General features: G+C 40.6%; 1 protein-coding gene and 1 long non-coding RNA gene across 2 annotated transcripts; one reads left to right on the plus strand and one right to left on the minus strand.

Moving 5' to 3' along the window:
* Nucleotides 1-778: 778 nt before the first annotated feature.
* en2a (engrailed homeobox 2a) lies at nucleotides 779-5,718 on the plus strand. The gene is given in 4 exon segments (XM_068709922.1): nucleotides 779-1,380; nucleotides 1,382-1,609; nucleotides 1,611-1,650; nucleotides 3,584-5,718. Coding segments are annotated over 4 exon segments (807 nt in total). The 5' UTR covers nucleotides 779-1,161; the 3' UTR covers nucleotides 3,904-5,718.
* Nucleotides 5,719-7,058: 1,340 nt separating this feature from the next.
* Nucleotides 7,059-26,510, minus strand: LOC137871873 (uncharacterized). The gene is made up of 6 exons (XR_011102844.1): nucleotides 26,255-26,510; nucleotides 25,547-25,618; nucleotides 23,433-23,483; nucleotides 22,889-22,957; nucleotides 10,254-10,326; nucleotides 7,059-10,123 (listed from the first exon to the last, which is right to left on the minus strand). It is a non-coding gene; the product is annotated as an uncharacterized lncRNA (long non-coding RNA).
* Nucleotides 26,511-27,923: the final 1,413 nt, after the last annotated feature.

Raw genomic sequence — 27,923 nt, forward strand, 5'->3', positions numbered from 1 at the left:
ACCTTACAGGTGGTACAATAACCTTTAATGCTGATGTATTGTTAACATTTACAACCGATTTCAGTGTTGCCTAAAAGGTGAACGTTCAGCTATGCAACACATGTTGCCCTCAAATGATTTCCAGGTCACGGATCCCCAAAAGCACCAGGCCATTTTACCCTCTACAATAGGCGTTTGTCTCTTTTGCCTTCAAATGAGCAGGTTTGTAGTTGCTATTGTTGCACAATGGAGCTGTAATGAGCTGTGGGAATCGTAAAGTGTCGAGAATGAAACTTGTCTGTCTCTATGATATAGTGCATACAAATATAGTTTTAAAAATGTGCTATTCCTCGTTTTATTGGGAATCCCTCCCTGCCCTGCAAGCGAGGAACCCCGGGGGTCCCCACATGCCACTGTGACAGCCGAAGCTTCTCCCATTGTTTGAATACACACGAACAAGGTGATGCGCATCGTGGTTGCCTTTTTTTTTTTTTTAAACCCCCCCCCCCCCAAAAAAAACAAGTAACAGGTTCATAAACACAAATGAGTTATTGGGAGTATCTGGAAGCATGCGCTGGATTTAAATGAGGCTTTCTTCAGCCCAGGACTCTTTCCCTTTACTAAGGCGAGGATGGGCGTTTGTGGACTGCTCTGGAGTCTGCGTCACGTGGCTTGGTTTCTGCCATCCCATTGGTCCAAGGCACGTGTCTGGGAGGACGGTGGGAAAACGTCACTCGGGGGGCTCGTATTGAAAATAAGAACCAAACTCCAGAGTGAGAGTATTAGAGCATCAGTTTAGGAGCCTCTTTATTTACCCTTAGTTTAGTTTAGGTGTTAGGCATTGCTGAGCGCACTCAAATCGGATAAACACTTAATTGGATGGTGCGCAAATGTTTTAGCTCTGCGATATCAGTTGTGAACCTGAGATTGAGGGAATAAATGTCAAAAAAGTATGCTTTTCTCAGAGGACACTATCGCAAGGCTTTGCATGGTGTCCAAGGCACCCACTAGCATTTGAGTTTTATTTTTTATATCCATTTTACGCGTGCAGGGTTTTTTTTTGTAGTTTTGTTTTTACAATCTAATTTTCCTGAAGTTCCTTGCGAATTTGATTGCAGCGGAGAGAGAGAGCGCGAGCGATAAAGGGGGTTAAAGAGAGTAAAGCGGGGAAAGTGAATCAGTATGGAAGAAAATGATCGCGGCAACAGAGACGTGGTGGAGCGGCAGGAGTCGGCGGATGAATCGAACAGAGCCATCCTTCCGCTCTTACAGGCGCCGGGGAACCTACAGATCCCTCATCGGGTCACCAATTTCTTCATCGACAACATCCTGCGGCCGGATTTCGGACGGAAAAAGGACGGGGGTGCAACCCGCGAGGACAGCAGTTTGGCGTCGCGGGAGAGCACACGACAGTCCCGACGCCCCTCAGACCGAGCCGGTGGGGAACACTGTGCCGGCGGAGGGGACCTCTACTCCGCACACGGTCACCGTGAGCAAGAAGCCAGCTATAGCCGCCGAGGAGCCCCTGAAACCCCGCGGGGAGAGAGAAGACCAGTGCCTAAGCTCAGACTCAGACAGTTCCCAAGCCAGCTCAAACCCACCCCCGTCCAAGTCCATGCTGTGGCCAGCCCTGGGTCTACTGCACCAGATACTCGGACAGGCCTTCTTCAGGTTGGTGGCACCGTGCATGCGTTTTTTACTCTACCGTGTACTCGGTAACCTGAAATACCCCGTAACACTGACCCCGGATGCCTTGACCGACTTCTCCCCGAGTAGAGTAGCGAACCGTGCCGAGCAGCGCAAGCTGACAATTTACTGAGCGAAAAATCTATTTTCAATTTTTAGACATGTAATTGAATGGGAAAAAAACTAAACAAATGCCGATGTAGACCACAGGAAAAACACGTCCTTGTACAATGTGGAAAATATATCACATAAACACGGAACAAAAACTGGGTTTTTCAGTGATAGGAGGGCCTATTTTAAATGCAAAAGAGAAAGAAAAAAAATGTTTTAAATAGTCAAATTTAATTGTAATTTTTTTCATTTTTAACTACTCACCAACATACATATAAACAAGAAAAAACTGTCACTTTTTTGGAGCTATTACGCACAGATTGTTTCCCTTCCATTCAGGCAGTCGTCTCGTATATTTCCTCGGGTTATGAATATGATAATACTGGGGGTCCTACATATATACTAAACATTCGCGCTGACAGCTTGAGCGACTCTCAGAGAATCTGCAGGTTTGCAAAATAATATGTGGTGCTCTTAGTGGAGCTGTGTTTGCTCCTTAGACGCGTTATTGTGATCGGGATGAATTAAATATGCATCTGGTTTCACAATGGACGCTCCCACGGCTAATGCATATGCTGGATAGTGAGTTTATTTCGAACAGTGTGTTTACAAGGAAACTCACGCTACGACTTGTCAGCCTGTAGCAAAGTTAACATCCAGCGTATTCCTCTTAGTCACGATGAAAAGTGGAGTACAACTTGTTCTCATGCATTATGTAACGCTGTATGGTGTGGCGTAGGCGACTACTACGAGTTGTAGAGCTGCACAGTTTTTATACGGGCTGCTTGAAACACACACACACACACACACGCTGCGTGGCTGATTCATCATTATAAAAGGTTCGGCCTGCATCATGTCGTTTCATTAATGTTTTCCACACTGTTCGGAGGAGAAAACCAAACACTAAGTGCAAAGCTCCACCGAATAGGCCTCTCTATCCAGATGGAAAATTAACGTGTTTCTAATGTGTGCTGCTCAAATTCCATTCACGTTTGCCCCATTGAGGAGCTTTACAAGTGGTCCACGAAAACAAAAAAATAAATGCAAAGTAGCTGCACTGAACTGAATCCTGTATTTCAAAACAGTAGCTGAGATGTGCCAGTGATGCTTTTGCCCAGTGTGTTTTCCTATTGGCTAATAATTTCTTATTACTACAGACAGTGTCAGAGTGTGTGTGTGTGTGTGTGTGTGTGTGTGTGTGTGTGTGTGTGTGTGTGTGTGTGTGTGTGTGTGTGTGTGTGTGTGTGTGTACACACGTATATGTGTGTAAAGCGAGGACGAGGACTAGAAACAGGGAGGGAGGGGAGGTTTAGCTTCTTGCTTGTTTTTCTTCAGTGGACGTGTCAACATTTTTACAATCGGTCCTCATTTTTTAACAAGTTTGCCAACATTTTTCTTCATGGAATCAAAAGTTATTTTGTGACTTGGTTTATATACAAAAAACTAAAACTTCTACAGACGGTCACCGAATGACAACAGATGTTTGTTAACATGATTCTTGATTTTGGGGAATTGAAATAAGTTTAAAAGAATAAATAAATCTACATTGTTTTAATAAATAGGCTTCATGGACGCACCTGTTTCATATTAATGTGCAGGCTGTATCCTAAATGTAAAGCAGTTGTTAACTAGTTATACGTGGCTCCATTAATTTAATGAGAAAACCACATAATTAATATTTTTTTCATTTCTACAGTTCTTGTTAAGCTGTTTGCTTGATTATCGCCCATGTTTTTATTTATTGCCCATAATAATGACCATGTTTTGTGACCCCCCCCCCCCCCCCCCCATATCTCCCACACTACAGGGCCAAGATCTCGCAAACCAAAGAAGAAAACGACCAGCAAAGAGGACAAGCGACCACGGACGGCCTTCACAGCAGAGCAGCTGCAAAGACTAAAAACGGAGTTTCAGACCAATCGGTATCTGACCGAGCAGAGGCGGCAGAACCTGGCGCAGGAGCTGGGCCTGAACGAGTCCCAGATCAAGATCTGGTTCCAGAACAAGAGGGCGAAAATCAAGAAGGCCACCGGCGCTAAAAACTCTCTGGCCTTGCACCTGATGGCACAGGGACTGTACAATCACGCCACCGTCTCGTCGAAGGACGAAAAATCAGACAGCGATTGATTTCCAGAGAAGTCACGTGCAGCCTCCTGACGAAACAGAACCTATAGTAATCCTATGATAGATTTTTATAGAGCTATCACCGCAAAAACTCTACCTACAGGAATATTTAAGGATACCACAGCAGATACAAAAACACCACAGAGTTCTATCGATATCACTATAACACTGAAACTACCGGGAATAAAATAAAAACAAGGTCATTGGACTACTAAAGTCCTCACATGAATATTTAATGGCACCATACGTCTCTATAGTTCCCTATAGGAATATTATAGTGGCTTTTCGTTCTATGGGAGGTTTTGTCAAGCCTACAATGCAATAACTTCATCGAATAAAGGGCCAGTGTAGAGTATACCAGCATCAATTGTTTGAAAAAATAAGATATTTCTGCAATATCACGTCTATAAAAGATGTTGTATAAAGGTATGTTTTCATTGTTTGTCGTCGCCCCCCCCCCCCCCCTCTCTTTACACACATCATTTTTCTATATAGGCCTATCTGCTCTCCATGATTGTCATCGTTTTACATTGAGCCAACTGGCACGTGACGTTTCGATCCGTCAGTGAAGTGAACAAAAACTGAAGTCCAAAGAATATTTTTCTGCTGCATCCCAGGCTACTGTGAATTTAAATAAATGCTAACGCGAGTGTTTATTTCCACGCTTGTTGGTTTCCTTGGTTGTGTCGTAGTGTCGGAGCGGACAGAGGGACGTTGTGGGGGGTTTTCTGAGAGGCAGTCGCAGAACCTAAATTGGGCAGACAATGAATTTTGATACGTTTTTTTTTAAAAAAAAAGAAGTTTATTATCATAAGTGACAGAGAAGTAGCGTTTTTTTTCTAACACGCCACTTAACTAAAATGCTACGTTACGCCTTGCTTATACGTCTTCTAGCCTTTAAACAAACACGTGCGTATTCCCTTCGTTACACCAATGCATCAGTGCAGCTATTATAGTTTTTAACCAGCAATATAAATCTTCTTGTTTGTAGCTAACTGAATTTGAGGCTATAACGCGGCCTATAAAGTCACAGAACAACTCTGTAGCATAAAGACAATGAAAACCACTCCGAGTATCGACTATACAAGCAGGTGATTGGATGTTCTTGTTAAATCTTTCTCTATATACAGTTTTATTACATATCCATTTATCATAAAAGAAGGCAAATCCGTCAGTGACTGTATTACAAATGTTTGGAAATCTCTTATCGTTGTTGAAAGGACTTCATATGTGTATTTATATAGATTATATTGAGAAAAAAAAAATCTATCCAATGACCAGTGTTGCTTTAGAGTAGATATCTGAGGTGTTTACACTGCTTGTTTATCTTGCAATAACTTCTTTTTGTTTCCTTTTTTTGTTTGTTTTGTGAATGAAAATAGTTTATGGGGCCTTTGCATGAAAGCTGCAATTTGTTGTACTTGGGCAAATAACTGTGTTTATGAACTTTGGTCTTTATCGACGGAAGTATGATCGAGCTAAGTTTTAGACTGTATCCATACCAAATTGTGGACTTTTTGCCTTTCAAAAGTGTTTTTGTTTGTGTATCTGCAAAAAGTGTGTGTGAATTAAAATCCACCAAACAGAAACACACTTTGCCTTAAAGTTCAAGTGTGAACTTTGTATGAAACAGAACTGTGCCGAATCAGAGAAGCAGTGTTACTTCAAATGCAGACTATTCAAGTTTAACGCCTTTATGAAAACTGCTGGTACGACAATATGAATTTACTCATCAGCGTATATCTATCTATATATGAACATGTTTAAATAAAATTACAACACAGAGTTGTAGAATACAATGCTATTTTTTATTTTACGTTGGAAGTATTCTTTGGTATAAATGTACATAATTTGTATCATGTATTAATTGTGTAATTAACTGCCTCCTGAAAACTGCAAAAGAAGAGTAAATAAACCTTGAATATTATACACAAACGAGTCTCTCTAGCATCGTTATGCGACGAAAACAGTTCATATATTTGTATTAAAAAGCACAAACAATATAACAGAGGCTTGGCTAAAGCATTAAATGTGACCTTCAATCAATGCTGAGCTTCTGAAGGCAGTACAATCATGCATTACTTGGTAAGATGGTTTAGAAAAGAGAAATATATGTAAACGTTTCCAAATATTCACAAGCGTAAATCACAAACATTATTCAATTGCATAGCATGACAATCCTTTCCACGCAAACACCCACTCGATCTGTGGAACACATTCATGGAGGATCAAATTCATGGGTTTTGAGATTAAAACATTTGCGAAGGCATCCGAACATTATGCAAGGGAGAAAGCCTTGAACAATTCCCAGGCATGTTTCCTTAACAATGCCTTATCTGCATTTCCATGCTTGCACCGCTAGTCTTTGAACGGCATGTCTAACGGCCGGTGACTAGCATTAGAGCGGATGGGGCTGCTCCCAGCACTGTCGTCACGACGGTCAGTCTCCCCCGCCGCCTCTGAAAAGAGCCTGTGCTTCCATCACAAGGCAGAGATGGGAGTCGAAAGGAGGGAGAGAGAAAGAGAGAGAGAGGGAGAGAGAGGGAGAGCAATGAAGGTCAAAGCCTGTCATGGCTGCAGGTGGCTGGTTCCCCCCCCCCCGCCCCTCAGTAACTCATTCTCCACACACAGCTTTCTCACTCATTAACTCATACTCTCCCTCCCTCACACACCCACAACTTACTATCACTTGTGTTTTTGTGTGTTTTTTTGTATTCTTGCCTGGCACGCACACGTCCCCATGCACTTCATTCATTTCTGTTCCTCCTCACATGCACACATCCCCCTGTTGTTTTGGTCCTTCATTCAGCACATCAATAGGAACCTTCATCGAAATATTCACCGGCAGAGAAGCTCCCTGAAGTTCAAATAGGGACACCGATGCATGAACAATAGCTGAAGCCGTAAGGCTTGCACGGGACACATTCTCCTGGAACAAACAGATCTGAGAAGAATTTGTCTCATCACCAGAAGTGAGGTTCAGGTGACCAGAAGTGGTCCTTGTTCGGGCCTCGAACGGCGTCACGCGACAGAAAGTCCTGCATTGTTGTGAAATCATCATATAGTAAAGTATAAATCATGTGTAATCTGGGTAGATAACACAGGGAAATGCACACGTCTTCTGGATTAGGATGCAGAAGTTGTATACATATAAAAAAAAAAAAAAAAAAAAAAAAAAGCCTGGAATAAAAGTTATTTTCTGCAGTATTGCTGACAATTTCCCAAAGTTCTCATGCTGTAAAAATGGAAGTGAGCACAGGATACATCAGGAAAGTATCAATGTCTACCTCTAAACACAAAAGGGCCCCATCCTGCTATGACCTCTCCTACCATCCTCCCCCTCCCCTACTGTGTCATTTACCCACTTTCTAAATGCTTCCTACGGCCAGAGTGGAATCTGCTCAGAGGTGCCCAGGCTTTGTGGCGGAAACATAATTAAAGTGGTGAAAGATGTAAAAGGTGAAGAATGGGGATGACATCAGGCCAATTTCACACTTGGCACTCGAATGGCTAGGTCCAAGCCAGGACTCTTGCCTCGCAACACAGATCAAAGCCCACTGTCGCCGCACCAGTGCAGGGGAAAAAAAAGAGGCAAAAGGACACCTAACTATGCTAATCCCCAGGACGAATATATTTTAATCTTGTTAGAATACAAGTTAATGCCGTGGCTCAGTGACTGAACTTTCTGGCAAGAATGAGAGGTGGACAGAATTACTTTTACCTTTTCTACATGAGGTGCCTCTGTCTGGCACCGGATAAACAGCCAGAGTCTGAACAAACTTTCCTTTGGGCAAACTCAGCACATTATCAAGCCACATACTGTACAGGCAGCAGGTAGCTGTTGCAAGCGGACGAAAAAGGCGAGCAACAGTTTTCATTAAGAACAACGATGGAGAAAAAATAAAAACTTCAACCCCAGTGGCTGTGTCAGCGACCCCGTCTGAATCCCCACTAGGGCACCTAACATGCAAAGGAAATGAGTATTTTGTGGACCGGTTTGTCCCCTCTCACATTGAGCCCTCCTTTCTCAAAAGCACCTTGGTAACCCTTGATCTCTCATGTATGGAAGTCAGGGCACTGGGGCCTGCAGAAGTTGACTAGGCAGACAATGGCAAGCGGATGCTTTCTGGAAAAGTCACACCCAGGCAACTCTCATTTCACACACCGTGTTTGAGCGACCCTTGTGAAGAAATGCAAGACTTTTCAATAAAGATTCTTTTTGTTCACTTCACAAAATTCAGGGAAAACAAACCCTTATGTGATTTTCTTTTTTTTCCCATATAGTCACCATTTCTGGTTTCTTGAGTGGATGTTTGGTGCTTAAGGGGCTGAAATAAAACAATAAATATTCCGTTTAATTTGACATAGTTGTTTAGAATGTGGCTTATAAGCAGCTGTACTTCTGGTCGACACCGACGAGTAGTAAGAGAGTCTTAACGTTGAAACTAACATTTCTTCTTCACAAATAGAAAACGTTAAAAAGTTAGTTTATAAAATCTATATTTAGGAAGAGGACACAGGTCGCAACAATTGTTTGTCACACTTTGGCTTTTATGCAGACTGCATTTAATGCAACATTGACTTTCTGTTACACTCTTCATTGTGGTACAACAAGCACTTCTGACTGACTCATGATATACGGATCTGTTGTCCTTTTAGCAAACTGAAGCAGAGTCAGTTAGCATTTCAACCCATAACATTTCAACAGATTGTGTTCATTTTTAACTTTGTTTACATTTAACGTAAAAAGTTGCAAAAAGCTGCAACTGACAATTACTCTCAATACCAATTAGTATTTTGTCTACATTTATTCATAAGTTGATTAACGTGAAATGATTAAAAAAAAAAAAAAAAAACATACTAAAAAAAATAGGCCATCATAATTTACCAGCGCATGAGGTTACATTTTCAAATAGCTTTTTTTGTTCCAACCAACAGTCAAAAATTCAAATATATTACATTTATGATGACATTAAACAAAAGCATTGATTGATAAATGACTTTATTGTGTATATATTATCACAACTGTTACTTTTCTGTTCATAAACTAATCGATGAATCAACTAATTGTTTCAGCATAAATATAATAGCAGTAATAAGACCGTAGATTGTGTAAAACGCATCACACTTATATTATGAATAATATGGCAAACCAAACACAAGATGAGGAATGGATAAATAAAATGGATATGTTGCAATCCACAATTTCACCACATCACTTGGATTGGAAGAAACGTTTATTAATCACTGATTAGCCATTCATTCTAACAAGCGATGCCGAGGCATGGGTGACATTTTTGGGACATTTCTCGCTCTAATCACACAAAACACGATCTGTTAAGTTAGATCCCCTCCAAGCGTCGGGATGCCTACAGTTGCAGTTGAACACTACTGACTCTTTGGCCGTGTATAATGTATTATTTATTAAGTATTATGTAAATATCCTAATGAAGGTTTTCTCAAATTCTCAAGTAAACTTAGTACCGACATCTACTTTCCTGCTCCCTGAAACTCAGAGTGTTAAATTTAAACTATAAGCTACATTTGAGTGTGTATGCAACAAAACAAAACCTTCATGTAAACTAGCTTTACAAATAATATCTGACTCCACAGAATGGCACAGGAATAAACCCGTTCTCCGACATCTTCTTCTAAAAGTCTTAAAGTGGCGTTGGATGTTTAGTACTGGATCTGTGTCTGAAGTGAACAATGTGGAAAATCTACCAAAATCAGTACAGGGTTCATGTTTGAGACATAAAAACATTGAGTACTCTGGAGAAAACAAACGCACGCAATGATATAAAAAGGTGCAGCTGTAACGTGAGATGCTGCATTACAATTTCATTATTCCTAAAATCGAGGGAGCTTATGCAATGCAAACCAGATCTCTTCAACAGAAATAGTCAAGTTGGCCGTGTGTCTTACATTCTCTTTCTATATACTAAATTAAGATGTACAATGTACAGTCATGCCATTTCTGGCCTTTGTTACAGAGTTTGTGTTGCTTGCTGACACAGCTAGACAGGGTCAAGGATACATCTGACTCACCTCAGGCCCCCTGCTCTCCCCGGGGATCGGCCTGTCACTCACTTTGCGGTTACGCATCATAACTGACAAGAGGCACAAAGTGAGAGCTCGATGCTGCATCAACAGCAGCAACATCATCACCAAAACCCATCCTTAGCATGACATCTTCCTCCTAGTCCACAACCAGCTCTCTACACTGTGGAGGGAAGGAGAAGGGGGGGGGGGGGAGAAAAAAAAAATCCACACATATTCACACCAAGAGCCAATAATAAAATGTCATTCAGTGTGAGTAGGAAGACCTAAAAATAGAGGATTTGGACATTTACCTTAAAATTCTCCTCACTGCAGTTTGGGTGTGGGATGCCTTGCAATAGAGCCGTTATGAAGTGGCAGCCAGACCTGCAAAGAGAAATGATTGGGTGTAATACTTAATTTCAGACGGTTTACCGAGACGGGATACGCACATCTACGCTCCGTGATCCCTTCTAAATGGGTTTCTGGCTCATTGAAACGGCGTTGGGTTGGTGTAGCGTATAGCCTTTAATTGGTATTAAGTAGATGACATAATAAGCACATGCATTGAGCTGTTCGACTAAGAGCAAAGGGTTTCAATGATCGCTGATCATCGCACTTTGTTCTTCCTACATTAAAAATGAATACAGTCACTGAAACCACTTCAGAATATGAATGATGCTTATGGTCATTGTGCCGACAACCCAAACAGACACATTCTAACATAAACACACATACGGTATGTGAATAAGTGGCTGGTGTTTAAAATCGTAGGCGCTACAGAGCAGAACATCCTGTGGTAATCAGCGAGTGCCCGTTCCCGGTGCCAGGCCCATAATTTGTAGAATAAAATGGCAGCCCGCCAAAGACCTGGGTGAAGAGTTCAAACATTTTTAACACTTCCCATTATATTGTAGTAATGGTCGCACTGAAAGCATATTTAGCATGGATACTTTTCTACTTGGCTGCATACTGTGAATTGAATAGTAGCCATGGCTTCGCCAATTATGTTTGGACGGATTTCATTTTTTTAAACATTCAGTCATTTAAAAAGAGGAATATATAAGTCGGCGTTTAGAGGTGGCCGGACAAACTGTGGCTGGAAATAAGAGCACCATCGTGAGTTACAGATTTTTGGATAAAGCGGTGACAAAAGAGGTTAACCCTTCACTGATTTCAGCCCAATCTACCTGTCTAGACTTCTTTAGATTCTACATTGTTCTCGGCCGGCCAAATGCACCAAAAATAATCATCTCAGTTCGAGTTTGGCATTCGAGGCGAGCTGCAGCTCAGTCGACCGTGCCTCAGCTCACAGTAGTGGGCGTCGCTCTTTCTCCCTCTCACTCATTTTGCTGCATGCTGCCATTTTAACTGTTCCTGAGTGGCAGGAGAGAGGGCGGGGTTGGTAGTGGCGGCCATGATGGTGGAATCACTACACCCACTCCTGAGGAACAGCCTCAACATCAAAGCCAATCCACACATTGGGTGATGCGTTTCAGGCCAAAACCAGGGACTCTAAGTGTAGGACGAAGTACGAGGCGATGAATACAAAAACCAACATCGTGCTGCACGCACGGCAAAACATTTGTACGAGAGAATACACACGCTAATTGGGTTATTCTGATCATTTGAAGACAATTGCGAGACAATTTCATCTCAATTATTAATTCTAGACTTGTTTGTTATCGACATTTGTATGTTTAAATTCAAAATACCACACATCAATAGTAGGTTAGTGCAGCATACAGTACAATACGGTATGTTGGAGTTATGTCTACTTTGTTTTTTTTGAGGTTTGCATTGTTTATTGCACTGCACTTTTCTTGAGCTTCAATATATAATATTCTCAAATCTTTATTATTAAATTATGCATGTATAATTTAATATTTATAAGAGAAGAGCAACACAACTTTCATCTACTGAAATATAAAATCACATTTTCATAAAAAAGGTAAAAAAAAAAAAAAGAATAAAATAGATGCAAAATGATTGCATGTCTGCCCAAGATAGAAAATGATCTTGGCTCAACATAAAAATGTTTCAATAAGTCGAGTTGTACTCATTGTTAAAAAAAACGTGTATGTAAGAATATTTGTCTTTGTTTTACCTCAAGATAACAAGATAAAACTGATAAAATCAAAGATTACTTACTGCGTATGAGAAATTAAATGTCCAAAAATTTCTCTAAATCAATAAACCAACATGAACTACAAACAGCACGACTTCCGTGGCGTTAGAATATGTCAAACAAAAAAAAAGAAAAGAAAGAAATCAGTCCTTCCAAAAGTGTCATCGTGGGATCAGATGAACTAAAGCAAACAAACAGAAAGTTACATTGTTGTTTCAGAGTTAAACAGGCGAAGGAATACGTCAGCTATATTGTTCCATTTTGCACAAATGTCTTGACGTTCTGTGACCATCTGAACGTGACACACGGTCATTAAAATCAAAAAAGGAAGTTTTGCCAACAAATTCATGCTCGTAGTCCCTCAAAAGCAGACTGTGTATTATGTGGGTCACATCCGTGCCCCCGCCTCATTTCCCCACCCCCAACCCTGAAAATTAAAAAAAAGAAGAAAAAAAAAGAAATTCTTTCTTGGATGACCAGAGTGGCTCCTAACCAACTATATTTGAGGTCATAGTTCATTATGTCTCCTTGGCAACACCAGGGTAACAAGTAACGGTGTCTAGACAGGTCATGGTATCACCCCCCCCATGCCCAAACCAACCCACCGCCCCCTGGCTCTTTCCGGAAGGAGGCGTCAACAGCAGCCAAGTGCAGGGTAAACAGGGCGGAGGGGAGGGGTGGCCTTTGGCCCCCGTGAGGTCGGATCAGCACCTCCACCCTCCACTGATCAAAGATGAGGATCCTCCGTGCCAGGGCCTCGGTCAAAGGGGGCAGGGTCGGCAGATGAACTCTGCGTTTCTGTAATCTAGATGTGTCCAGACCCGATTGTCTTCTTTCACAGCCCAAAATGGACCCTTCCGGTGCCGCTGATTACATTAGGGAGGACAGCCTCTTTTCACTGGGGCGCCTGGACAAAAGAGGCGCTTCCGTGCCCCTTCGCCATCTGGTCCCAAAATAACAGAAAAGGTCCCAGGAAAAAAAAAAAAAAAAACAGCCAGCACACAGCCCTAAATGAAAGGACCGCTGTTTGAATAGATGGGATGGCTGAACAGATAAGCCAACATACAGTAAAGCCTCACACGTTTACGCAGAGATTGGAAGCCAATCTAAATAAGCAAATAAAGCAGCGTACATGGGCTCTGATGAGCAGGTCTGCAAATCATTGACGGCTTTAAAGCAGAAACGGAATTCTGCTGTGCACCAAATAAAGAACGGTGCCACACATGCATCATTATCACCGCACACTATCGATGCCCAGAGGCTCTTCGTCCGTTTAATCCGATACGTGTTGCACCTCCGTGGACCTCCGTGGATACATTTGTGAGGGAAATGAAAAGAAAAGATAGTTTTGGGTTTTCTTAATACAATACGGTCGATAGAAAGAGGTTAATAATTTAAGACATAATATATTAGTCATAGCAAAGAAAAAAAAAAAAAAAGTCAATGCATGTGTGTTTGACTTTGACTTTAGTACATCAGCATTGTTGCTACACAGGTGTGTCACATTAGGTTGATTGCCAATTAGCAGTATTTGAAACCTCAAATAGCCTGCATGCTGCATGTCATTTATTGGTTAGTTTCACCTCGTGCACAGTCCACTTTGTCAAAGCTGTTTTGCACAAGGCGTCATGACTTTTGACTGTTCCTTTCACACATCAAATCATTTAGTTTCTGCCCCCCCCCCCCCCCCCCCCGACCAATGCAGCTGCTGTTTGGGCACAGATGATTCGGTCTAATTGCGGCTCATGTTGCGCCTTGAAAAAACCCTCAGAAATCCAAAAGCCAATTACTAGACCTCTATTATAGCTGAAAAATGCTGCTAGCTGGCATTCCACATGGTACTAGCATGTGTAGGCTAGTATTTCAGAGTTGAGATTGTTTTCATGTGTTGAATGCTGCTCTGTCTCTTCTGTATGTGTGCAGCTATACTACTGGATGTTAAAAAGACATGTCAAAGTTGTGGTATATTGACATAATCATCTGGGTTTTTGAAAACCTGATGAACATAAAAAGTTGGAAATCAAAATGGTTATCTAGCAAATTTAAAATAAAAGCCTGATAAGTTATAATCTCCCATCCAGAAGACTATTTCTTTCCCTTGAAGATGATGTCCCGGTTAAACTGCAGTAGGACTCCATGTTAGAATAACGCGGTCTGTTCCTTTCAGCAGCTCTGAAGGGTTTACATGTTGAACATGTAGGTACTTCAGGTAAGCTACACGGCGCTGCTGTCACAAAACGTACAACTTGGAGCTTGTGGAGCTCCGCTTTTGCTACCGCTGATTATGCGCTCCGCTATGCATGGCTTGTCTTTCTCTCGCAGTCCACAAGGAAATTTGGTAAATAAACTAGCTCATTAGTGCCAAAGGTGACGCTGCCCTTGATCTTGAATAGTTTCATCAGGAGAAAGGTAGATTGAGGAGCCTGTCCATATGGGACCAGCTTTGCTGTGAAAACTGATTTCATAACAAGTCAAGCAGCGACAACGTGGAAAGACGTAAAAGTACAAAACTACCTCCAAAACATGCATTATGTACACACTATGCAATTCTTACAGCTGCAAACAACAGGAATAATGTGCCTCAGGTCTAAACGTAATATCACGCTTCAACATTTTGAGGACTGCTTGTTGTTCGTCTGTCCAGCAATCATGACCGGAAACCAAGTCCCTGCCATCCACTCGCAGTAAGAACAACCAGTGACAGCACAAAAGTTTGAAGTGAACGTACGTATTCAAGGTTTCAGATGGACCCGTCATCCCAACTTTCAATGTAGATATGGGGGGATTTATGAAATCCAAATTAATATTCTTTCCAGAACAAAAGGATGGTTTAATGTATCATGAGGTATAAGAATATTACTGGTAGAATTAGGACACAGAACGTCCAAGGTAAAACTGCTAAAGACGATTTCTCTCTTCGCAGCATCAAATTACAGAGAAATTATGTAAAGCTGATTTTAAGTGCTGCAATTTTATTTAATTTGAATATCTTCTTAAGTTTTGCATCAGTGTTAAATGTACAGTACTCCAGGTCTGACGTAGCATATTTCTATGTCCAGCAATCTGTGAATTGTTTATGTTCAAACTTTTAATTATCTACGTCCAAACGCAACGTTTTCTCTACTTACTTTTCTCTCTTCATTATAAAAATCACATCAAGGGCCAGAACCTTCTGTTGTGTGTTTTTAATCCACATACAAACAACTTGAATGCATTAAAAGTGCTTTTTAGTGCGTGACAGTGGACTTCAATGTCTTGAAATACCTACTCCACACATGTCATCAAGCTCTTCTCATCCCTGCTGATATGCAGCAACATCCTGCAAGTGTTCTACATCTGATTTCTTCATCTGTGTCATTTCTGGGAGAAGAGTTCATAGAAAAACAATATTGAGGGAATAAAGTGATGCAGGTGAGGCGCTGTGATCCGTCTGCTGCGATGAAGCTTTTCACTACCAAATGAAAAGGAAAAGTTCCAAACTTCAGAGATGAGGCACGTACCCATCATGCAATGCTCAAGACTCACTTTACAGAAATGCACTCAAAACAAGGGTTTGACGTGAATTAATTTGGCTTAGACAGTCAGTCGTCAGCCATATTGGTGGTTCTTTGTAACGATGCTGCACACTTGCACCTGCTGTGGTTCCCTCAGCACTGACACACACACACACACACACACACACACACACACACACACACACACACACACACACACACACACACACACACACACACACACACACACACACACACACACACACACACACACACACACACACACACACACACTTTGTTTTCTCAAGTTCTTCTTGGCCTTGCAATTATTGATAAAAAAAGGTTTGTGAACCAGAAGAGAATACATAATTACAGGGCAGCGAGAGCGACACCGATTGTGGAGGTGAGAACGCTGAAAGATTACAGTTTACTGGTAAATTATGCAAAAGTAAAATATTAATATAAATGTGTGGCGGTCAGATGGACACTGTAGGTGTCAGTAGTCGTATGCACAGCGGAATTTTATTTAGAAAATCTCTTAATGCATTAGAACTTGTTACATCAGTGGCATACATGTTAAAACTTGCTCAGGCGATCTTATAAACAGAAAGCTGTTTTATATTCATGAACAACTTCTACTTTGTAAAAGCAGGTAGTGTGGAGAGAAAAACAACGCAGAGCGAAGAGATTCACGAGCACAGCCAGAAGTGAAGCAAACGCCTCATACAGCGCTGCATATGCATGCACCATGTTCCTGACCTGCTAAACGTCTATTCCCAAAAGACTTCATTGAAATGTTTCAGACAAAATGAAGGAAAACCAGAGCGCTTCCAGCAGCAGGTCAAGCCACACCATCTGACAAAAACAGCCCAAGTGAACCATCTGCACCATCACACTGCATGGAAAGAAATAAACAGAAGTTTCTCTCCAATGCAATGACTTTCTCAACTTTCCTACAGTCTCAGTAGAGAGAGCAACACTGGAGAGAGACCTCTTCCTTTTGCCATCACTGAATCCTCCTTTTCAACAAGCCCTCCATCCTGTACGTCATCTACTTCTAATCTTTTGTTTACGGGTAAATAAAATCGAAATAACAAAAGCATCATCAAGTCCAACCCACCGCTCGATCACTGCGTACGTGTCTGCTGGGGGTTGCATATAACTGGCAGACACCAGCTCGGTTTCACAACTGTGGGAGAAGTGAAGTGAGTGTGACATATAGAGGGCAGGTGGTGCCAGTCAAGTGAAGTACACGAGCGTAGTCCCAATCTGTAGTTTCCTAGCTCCATAATTAGTTATTTTTCCATAGCAATCAGCAAATTATGTCATCAGGCCTTACAGAGTACTCATTATTCACTGCAACAAACAAGCTGGAAATAACACTCAATCCTATGGAGACCTGGGAACCGCGTTCCAGGGAGGGACTCGAGTCGCTGTGTGAAACCAACAAGAACCAACACGACACCTGGCATTTTCCAGCTAAAGTGGGCTGTTGCACACTGCTGAGCACAATGGAAAGACATGCTTCTTAATTGTGCACGTTTGAGAAAAAAAGAAAAAAGATCACATATGGTTGGCCACATAAAGGCTGAAAAAATAAACTTTTTTTGAAAACGTGAATTTATGAGGAAACTGACAGCATCGATGTTTGGGCATCTTAAAAAGAGCAAAAAATAAATAAATAAATGTAAAAGTTACTGTGGCTTCTCAGCAGATCAAGGGTATCACATATGTGAATCCTGCTCCTTCACAGCTGCTGTGTTATCAGCTATCAAAGGGAGGAAACAAACCTACACATCAGATGCAAAGAGGAGAGGCAACTGTGTGGAGAATTGTAGATTGGAATGCATCCACAGAACAGGTCAATGAATGACCTCAGTCTATGTTGAAACATAGACTATTTATTTTGTCTCTCTCATATTATGCCTTATAAGAACTTATTTTTCTCTTTGAGGTATTCATGTGGAAGTCTGTTTATCAGCAATCCTCTGCAGGAATTCGCTGTTATTTTTATTGTGAATGAAGGAAAAAGAATAGTTGAATGTACTGTGAGGTTAGACCCGTCTCTCAATGTAGTAATCGATTTATAACACAGCCAGTTATTGTAACTTAAAGATTCAACAGTAGAGTTTATCCTCATTCAAACACTTTCATATTTTAAAATAGAAAACTGGGAGATCAATCAAATGACCACAATCAATCTCATTGCGTTTCACCCCAATAATCTGAGTCCTTCTTATTAGCAAACAGGCATATCGTAACAAATCAAACAAATTCATTTTCTGGCATTAATAAAGACCAGTTTATTTTGTGGAAATTGTTGGCTAAAATGTGAGAATAATGTAAAACTTTTATATAGATATTGCAACGTGAGAGGTGCAACATATTTTAGTAAAGCGGAGCACCACTTCTAAACGCTAGACTGAAGTATAACTAAAGGGTCAGCGATAACGAGCAATGTTTCATTAGGGTCTAGTGACTGCCAGCAAACACAGTTAATTAATAGAAGTGATTCCTAATTCAATTAAGGGTTAAAGGGGTTTGCAGTATGAAGATCATAGAATGTAAACAGAGGAAGTCACCAAGGATAAAGCTGTAAGGAACTGGTACAACTCTGCACCGTCATAAAAGTGACATATATAAGTCAGTGCAAACATTTTAAAGAGGGTAATTAGTTAACAGTTTAATCACCTAGCGATGAAAATGAAAGGACTCGAAGGAAGACAGACTGGAAATGGGCTGGTACCATTCACATCACAGTCGGATTCCAGGGGTCACGCGCTAAGTCCTGTTAAGAGCCTCAAAGGGCAAACCCTGAACATCGGCCACTTTTGTGTGAGTGTTTAGAAACACTGCCAAATTTAAGCACACAAACATGAAAAATATCAATTTCACATTTGGTTTAACGCTTTCACACTTTGTGTCACTGACACCCAGAGAGAAGGGCTGTGGAAGACAAAACACAGCTCCTGGATAAGGATCATGTTAATGCCTATCAATTAGGATCAAAAAGGGATTAAGCGGCATGGTTGCAGCGGTAGGATGGAGGCCCATGCAAAGTCACTGAATACTAGGGGTCACACCCCCGACTTCATTAGGCCTGACCTTTCCACGCCATTGTGTGGCAGGAAAGAGAGCCTGCAGTCTGTGTTTCCCCTTTACCCATCTTAGATGGCTTATGGAGAGTCAAATATGAGACATGCAGAAAAGCTGTTGGAGATCAGTGAAATATGAAATATTCACTTTCAAAGTCCAGAGAGACTTATTAGGTTACTGCAACTTGGAGCAGGTGGGTATTTACTCATCAACCCCCAACCGCCCCGCTAAGGAAATCTTTTTTTTTTTTTGTTCACCTTAGAGAGAAGTGAGATTTACTAATTAGTCGTGGCGCAGCCTCCCCTCGCTATGATGTACCGCAGAGTCGACGAATTCAAACTCCGCCTCGCCGTCTTAATTCACAAAAAAGGTCAAATGGCAAAGTGGAAGGTGTGTCCAGGTGTGTTAAAATAAGCTCCAATTAGGGAAAAATGCAAGCACGCCCTCAAGTCTCACATATCCAATGTGGAAGGAAACTTTCAGTAAAGCTCCTAAACTAAGGTCATTTTAATGGGGTGGCATGTTGAGAGAGGAAAATGAGACGAATGGAAACATATTTTACCCACAAACCCCGTTTCTATTTTACAACGGCACCACAACTTGATTGATTATGATTAAATTGTGTAGAAAACTAATTTATTTATGCTTATTTATCATTATCAGAAGCATTTCTGTACGCCTACATTTTTTTTTTAATACTTCTAAATATCGACATCAAGCTCAAAAATCCAGTATTGGTCGATATAGTAACTAGAGTTACAAGGACACTATTTACTTTACGTTCAACCCTTCATACCACAGTTCAACAGGGTCTGACCTGCATAAAACCCTGGCTGAGAGAAAGGTAGACCTTGGTTAGATAACTGACCCATTCTCATCAACAACAACTGTGTTTTAGGGTAAACAGTTTTTTAATCTTTTAATTGATAATAAAGTCTAGATTAGACTTTCTCTAAAGAAAAGCACAACCTCAACGCATTGAGCTGTATGTTAAATGCTGACTGTTATGTGAGAAAATGGTAACTTAGACTACACCAATTCATCTGCAAGGCCTCCATCCAGCGGTTTGTGCTGAGAACTCAGAGAAAGTTAAGAGTTAGGTAAAAAAGAAGCAGAAGTTCATCTCAGGTCTAAAGTTTCTTCCCAGAAAGTGAGCGCTCGCTCAGGCTGCTGTTCAGTTTAAGCAGGCATGCAGCCTTGCACCTCAGTCAAACAGTGGTCACCCAGGCCTACAGCCTTCTTTGTACCGTTTACGAGGGTGCTATAGATGAGCACACTCCATTTCAAAGTCGCCGGTGGATTTGCAGTCAAATTAAAAACAGGAAGTGTTGCTGGAGCCGTCTATGCTACGCAGCTGAGTGGGAACGGACATGCAGCCCTTGCACATCTGAAGACTGGCTGGCTCATAAACGGTGGAGAACAAATTCAGGCAAACATGCGGCAGTCACACAACACTGCAGAAGTTACTTACTTACCTTTCACAACGCTCAAAAAGAAGCGTTTTAACAATTGACATTTACACAATAGTCGCCGTGCAATTTCCTTCTTCTAATGATGATCTAATATTCATGTGACGTTGATATCGATGGTGTGGCTGCAGCTGAAATCCAGAACCTCTGCTCAGCCAGTGAATGGTGTGTGTTGTGGTTGTTTTAATGATAAACACAGGTCCGATATCGCCAGGCAGAGATCTTACTGTTGGCCCAAGATCAACTGCATACCTCAGAAAGACAGCTCGTAAAATCCACCCCATCAGCAAGTCTCTCCTGTTGTTATTCTAATACCAGGACATCATGAATACAGTATAAAAGAAACGTACTCAACTGTAACTGATCGGCAAAAATATAACTATATAATATAATCAGGATATTTATCTGTTGAATAGCTGAAATGGTGTAGTATGAGCGTGCGTACTGCCATCTTACAATATTGTGAAGTGAACTTTAACCCTTTGTGCCATCTACAAAAAGGTCAACAGGTTTAAGTGTGAAAAACAATAGATACAAAAAAAACAAAAAATGAATATACTCCACATTAATCTATAGGTTTTGTAACTGCGTCTCGTCTCCAACGCATGGATAAACCCAAAGTGCACCAGAGCAGAGGCCCAGCTTAACATGTTACTGACAGCCTCTGTTGTGTTACGAGGCATCAGAACACACAAGGTCTTAACGGTGGACGACGACAACAAGTATTCAAGAGGGCAGAGGTCACCTCAAGCCTTCAGTGAGTCAAGTGAGCAAGAAAATATACTGTACTTTAAAATAGAAGCTGCAATGGGCTGATTTTAAATTGTTTGTTATCCACTTTATCATAAAGATGCATTTAAAGACTACCAATTTATTACTAATGCAAAATAACTAACAAATAATACAGCATTAAACGTCGCTTCAATTTATTTTTTATTCTCAGTAATCATAACAAACATATGGATAAAACATTTTTTACATTTAATATATATATATATATATATATATATATATATATATAGTTAGCTTAATACATTAAAAATGGAATCGCAATATTTGCAAATTGAAATAACTTCATAATAGATGCAGAATATTATCGTACAAATCCATGACATTTTAATGTTGTTCATTGTGAATAACCGCGTAAAACAAACATGTATTAAATAATGTTTACCACGCCCGACTCGTTTAAATAAAACAGCTTTATATATAAAGTGTTAAAATTCTTTTAATAGCAGTTTTTTCCCCAAATACTGTAAAACAATTTACCTGCGTTGAGAACTAATAACGCCTTTAATATTCAGCTGGTGAATATTCCAACTCATAAGATCAAATCAAACGTGTCACAAAATGATCTTTTCATTTGAAAATATTTTTTTATTCTCGTTCATTGCATGTCTTACTCATCACCTTATGTTTTAAATTAAGCTTGGATCAATTCTGCAATGAAACATATAAATAAAAAGCACAAACTGCATCGCACACAACATTTTTAAATAATTTCACTTCATGCAGTTAATATCATCTTGCAGTGGGATATAATTATACGCATTGAATTTAATTACAGCATCAACATTTTGTTTATGTCTTTATCCACGTGCATATTCAGTAATATTAAATATTCAATCAAAAGCATCTGTAAGATAATGTTAACGGAACGAAAATTAAATATTTAATGTTGAAATCAAAATACTCATCCAAAAAAATAAAAAATAGAATCGCGCTGCAGCTGATAAAAAGTAAACCTTTAAATGATAAAACACAATTCAGTGCAAGTGTTTTTCACATGTACCCGTTTGTTCAGGACTATTTTCAAATGTGTTCCACTGAAAACTTTGTTTCCGCCGCAAAAGTGTTGCCGTTTCCTAACTGGAATAACGCTGCGAGTTAAGATTTCCCTTCTCTACATTATAGTTCATCTCTTTTGCCACTGCCTAAACCTAAAATGGACGCCGCTGGCTTTGAGTTAGCAACAGCTAGGAGCGGCTAAGGGTCACAGCTGTGCAGTTGTGCTCTTAGGAGGGAATCGGCAAATGGATCCATGTCTTTGGCAGGCTGCCAGGAGTCTCCTTAAAATACAGTGAAGGCCTTGATTTAAAATATGCCACGCCAATGTCAAAGGAAAGTGCATCATTACGCAGCAGAGGCTGGTGAGATAAACAACCCAGCGCTTTACAGCAGACAATGGCAGGTGCTGCTGGAGCACAGAGCAATGCTTTAACAACGAGCTCAGATTTTACTCTGCATGTGCACAGAAATAACCAGAGAAGTCTTTTCATTATAGCTCAGGCGGCATTAGAGCCTGGATGAAAGCCTGTTTTCTCAAGACATCATCATGATGTTGGACCTCGTGACTGCACTGTGGGTGGAGACAACGAGCCAATAGAAAAACAGGACGAGGATTCAGAAACCGTCTTGCATCAGCATTTTCCAGCTAAGCCTCAAGTGAAAGTTACGAGATCCATACCCACGATTATGTTATGAAGAGATCACAAATCAGCAGTAATAAAAAATGATCGCTGCTGACGAGTGACTGACGGCACTGGATTTGATTGGCCATTTCTCGTCATCATAACATGTAGAATTGGCTTTCGCAAGCCGGAGCTCAACCTCTGTAAATACTGGTCTGTGCAGCCGGCTGAGAGTTCCCTCAGGCAATCACATTCACTCACTGCAGCACCTTAAAGCATTCCTGGAATAGCTTTTCTCAACTTTTAACATGCCCAAAAGTGCTTTAATGAACAGGTCAACACAGAGCTTACCATTTGGACAGAAACACTCCAGCGTTGAAGACATCAAGGCATGACAGGCTGCAAGGAACCACGGATCTCCTGTGAAAACAAGAGAGGGAAACAAAAAGAACATCGTCAAACAACGGTGCGGCTTTGGCCAAAACACACACGTCACAGACGGGGTGAATAAAAGAAAAACTGAAAGAAAACTAAAGGACGAGCATTAAATATTAAATTAAAAAGCTTTTTCATTTTGTAGATTTGGCTTGTGACACATCCAGGCTAAAATTGATTGTGATAAAGTTACAAATACAATGTTGCAAGAATTAATGCAACGATTTGAAAGAAAACAATCGTTAAAAGTAGTTTCTAGTAGTGTTGTTGTTACATTTACTTTAAATGAGTTATCTAATTTAGGCCGTATAAATTATGAATAGGAATTGTTTACGGTAGTATTAAGTGATGCATCACTATGATTAATCTGCATGCACTGCTATAAACAACAGACGATGACCAACGTCAAATTACCGGAAGCATAACCGAAAAGTGTGATTTTGTGATGCACTTTTCTTACCTTTTCTAGTTGCAATTCCAATCGTCGTCATCCATCAGGTTTGGGACAGGCCTGCAAAGACAGTGCATGCTTTAAGTGCTTCTGTACTCTTCCTTGAAAACAAAATCAAACAAGCACTCAAACGCCTTTAAGGAATATGACAAGGCGAGCCTAAAGGAGGTGTTTGACAGCAGACGAGAATGCACTAAGCAGGCGATAATGAAGAGATCTGTCCAGGCTGGTCACTGATATGGCTAACAGATAAACATCAAAGACTCACTGAGTGAAAGTAACTTGTAGTGTCACAGTGAGGCTAGGAGCACTTTCAGAAGTTAATACGGTCTGTGCACTCCCTCACTGAATAAGTGGACTGTCAATAAAAGGACTTTTTTAAAATACACTTCTCATTACTGTGTGCAATATTTGACTTTTTAAATCTGTAAACATGTGTATAATACAGTGAAGTGGTGCTTCAACAAACGCATTAAGTGGCAGGTCGCTGTTCATAAAACTGAACCTTCCGTGGACAAAAGAGGCTCATCTTCTATCATTAACGATAGAAATGACGACACTAAGATAAGTTTCAAAGGCTATTATTATTAAAGCATCTAACGGAGTCTAAAACAGTGATAACGCAGAAAATGGAGCCCGTTACGATTCACTTTCCCTTCTAACTTGTGAGAAATACAATCTAGATTCAGTGAAATATAAACAAAACAGAATATGATACTTATACTAAATATCTTTTTATTTTTACAGTTTTACACATTGCATTAAATGATACTTGTGTTAACACGGTTGCCTTCAAAATGTAAGCTGTAATTACAGGTAACAGATTTTATTTTTATTTATTTTAAACTGACTAGAAGATATTGAAATTATCTTAGCGATACCTAGTAAGTATGTGTAGTTGTAAGATACGATATTCAGCCAATATACAGAATATCAGTATTTTTAAAAATGAGAAGCCACCGCTGACATTTATATAATGTGCAGAGACACTATGCTTGCTCACAACACATTTCAGGATACCCTGGAAGCCTTTGGCACCGATTGGCAGTGATGAATCAGACAAAATGGCTACCAAAGGTCCCAAAAACAGACAGACACGCGGCGGTAGAGAAACAAGTAAGAGATAAACTTCCATCAAGTCAAGAATAACACGATAACATCTAAAGTTACTGGGACGCGTTGACAAAGGATGGAAGCTAGTGATTAAATAAATAATCGTCCAAACCGACTGAACGCAAACTAATTAATTTAGGTAAGAAAAACCTGTTAAAGAGTTAACCGTCCCGTCTGTGTGCAAAGTATGCTTGAGCAGCTGTTTCACTGAAGTATAATGTATCACCATGTTTCCCACGTTGGGTTTTTTCCGCTCACAGCAATTCATATATACGTCATGGATAACAACAGTGCTATAGTAGCCATCTTGCCCCAAAAGAGGAGACACAGGGAGGAGGGAGGAAGTCATATGACTGCACCGTTTGCTGACAACTGCAGTGACAGAGCAGAAGCGTCTAGAGGAGTCTGAGACAGCAGCAGATCAAGTACACATGCACTGTTACATACGTATTACTTAAAACATTGTTGTGAGTATATATTACATATAACCTCTTTTCATTTCTGCACAACGGAATACAAAAAGCTCAGGAATTTTGGGGAAAATTTTTTTGACGATTAACCCACAACAAGCATTGTTCTGACAGCAACATTTCAAAATATGTCAAATATTGCCAGGCTCAACCGCAGAGAATACGCAAAAGCAATGCACAAAACATGTGGAATTGTCCATTTAAAGTGACGACGCAGCCAGAGTCAAAATGGCATTTAAGTTTCTGTCATAGGTGCAGATTTAAACACAATGTGAGAGACAGCAGACACATTTACTTCATGTGATGCTGTGGAAAATGTTTAATTGTACTTTGAAGCTACTTGTGTGAAGTTTAAAAGGTAATACTGAGAGCATTTAATTCAACATATGTTTACAAAATGATTGCATGAGATGTGAATAATGACAAAAGAATAAATGCAGTGGTCTGATAAAAACACCATTTAATCTATGCAATAATCCCCCCAACACCACTTTAACCATATAGACCCTGTTTGAACCTACAATATGTCCCGCAACCGACCTGTCTGAGCTGTGCAGACCGCCTTCTGGGTGATGCACTCCTCTTGAACTCCAGGGCTGACGTGCTGATCTCCTGCAGAGCATAAACAAGAGCAGGAAAAGAAGGAAACATGTCATAAAGGATTCATTTTACCTCACCTCAAGAGCCACATAGATTAGTTATCTACACGTGTGCGTGTGTGAAATATGTATTGTTCGACGCCTTTTAAAAATCACCAATTAAGGTGGTATGGCTGAAAGCGTTAATAAAAATAGAGGATTGATGAGTCCACAAGAGACAGGTGTGCCTCTATCCCCCCCTCAGGTGCTTGCTGAGTAACAGCTAGTTTAAGCGCACGTGGGGTTAATCAACAACCTCACGTCAGCAAAGGTGCGTCACCTGCGCATCCTCCTGAAGTAGTGTGAATGAGGTCAAGTCTCCAAAACAACATAGCTACAGTGAAATTCCTAAGAAATAACGAAACCGCACATCATGCGCCTCGTTTTAACGGCACAAATGAATCAGACCACTTCCAGTTTGCGGTAGAACCGCAGACTGTATATGAGGTAGAACAGGGTAATTTAAATGTTACGCTAGCAAACCGCTTTTTCCCCCAAAACACCTCCACAGCTATAACGTTCACAAACAAAACACAATTGTCTGGCTAATGTTTAATGCTGCAGCATCGACTGTATCTCAGCCAACTTGCACTCAAGGCGCCTGCCTTACCTGCCTGCGCATAAAGAGCTGTCTGCTGGTAGACTGCAGAAGAAAAAAAACTTTCACAGCGTTTATCTGTGAAATATTTTTTGGGCTTAGCGTGGCGACTCGTGGGCGAAGGCGTTTGAGGAGGAGAGCGGAAGAAGAAAAAAATCCCAATTTCCAACAGGCGGTTTCCTCGTAAATGTGCAAACATGTAAAACTCCATCTCCAATTTTATCAATTTTCAGACAGACTCCAGACAGTCTCCAAGCGGGTACGTGCCTGCTTGTCTTGCGCGTGCACGCCGAATGGCGCGGGAAGCGGCGATAACAGATCCCGGAGTGATAGCGCGAGCAGCCAATGGCGAAGAGGAGCCGAATCCAGTATCCAATCACAGTGGCCGGTATGTATAAGCCCCGCCTTTCCGCCTCCTCGCCAGTCTGTTGACAGTGCACTGAATAAAACAACAGTCTGAGTTAAGCAGTTCATTGCACTGAGATGTGGGTCACTGACTGCAGCCTATTCACTCAGTGCAGATGCATGATATTATTGATTTCAAAGACATATTGTTACCCCGGATGTGTACATAAATCATACAATTAATTGTACATCACATGGCCTAAAGGCAATTAACAAAAATAATCATAATCTGTCTTTGTTATATTCTTATTAAATATATATTTTATATACCATACAAATGCATATAAATATGACCTCAGGTTATAAAGTAAGCACAAAGATTTTCCTTTGGTTTAAACCACCACAACCACCAGTTAAAATTGCGTATATGTGATCTCTATGCAGCAGCCATTGTGTCAATGCATATTGCACATGACTCCTAACAATGGTCCTAGCATTTAAGTAGGCTAGATGGATGGATGGATGGATGGATGGATGGATAGATAGATAGTCTGAAAAATATAGGATTCAAACCTTAGTCTGTGTAATTGAAACAGACATCTACACATCTGCCAAAAGCAAATGTTCCTGTTGGAGTGTTTAAAGCTAACAGTTGTGGGCCATGTTACACATTAATTTTACCTCTCCTAGTTATGAAAACTGCTCCAACTTGATGATGATGATGATGATGATGATAGTCTGCATCGTAACACAATACATAATGATGTAAAAAATGAACTGATTAAATCTTTCATTTACAAAATGATCTATTGTCGGCCCATATGCTCCATAGCTCCAGCATCACTTTCTCAGGACAGTTGCTGACCCTCATGAATTGACAGCAAAACGCTTATTGTCTCACACAAAACAACTTCCAAGTTGCCATTTGAATTACATTTAAAGGCGTACAGACAAGTTTGTTGTAAAGAACTTCTGTCCTTTGGATGGAAAATAACAAGTCTTGTCTCCTTCGGCTTTGCACCCTTTAATTTGCATTGTTATGGAAAACCACTGGATTTGGATAGGGCACAGAATCATTGAGGTCACCATAATAGAGTGTGACAGCTCCTCTTTTCACATCTATTTGGAAGTAAAATCAAAATTCCTGGGAAAGTGAATCCAGGGAGCATAAATATCTCATACAGCTTTGGAAACAGCTGTTCAGAGCGGATATTTAATAAAGTGTGGAATACATATTGATATGCTTTGCAATTGCATCAACGCGAGGAGAAAAACTGGATACACAAGATTGTGTATGTGCATACAGCATGAAAAAGTGAGTTTGGGAGGCAGAAAG

Source organism: Cebidichthys violaceus, unplaced genomic scaffold (assembly GCF_023349555.1).
Source record: "Cebidichthys violaceus isolate CVI_PGR_0920_01 unplaced genomic scaffold, fCebVio1.0.p SCAF_15, whole genome shotgun sequence".
Lineage (NCBI taxonomy): Eukaryota > Metazoa > Chordata > Actinopteri > Perciformes > Stichaeidae > Cebidichthys > Cebidichthys violaceus.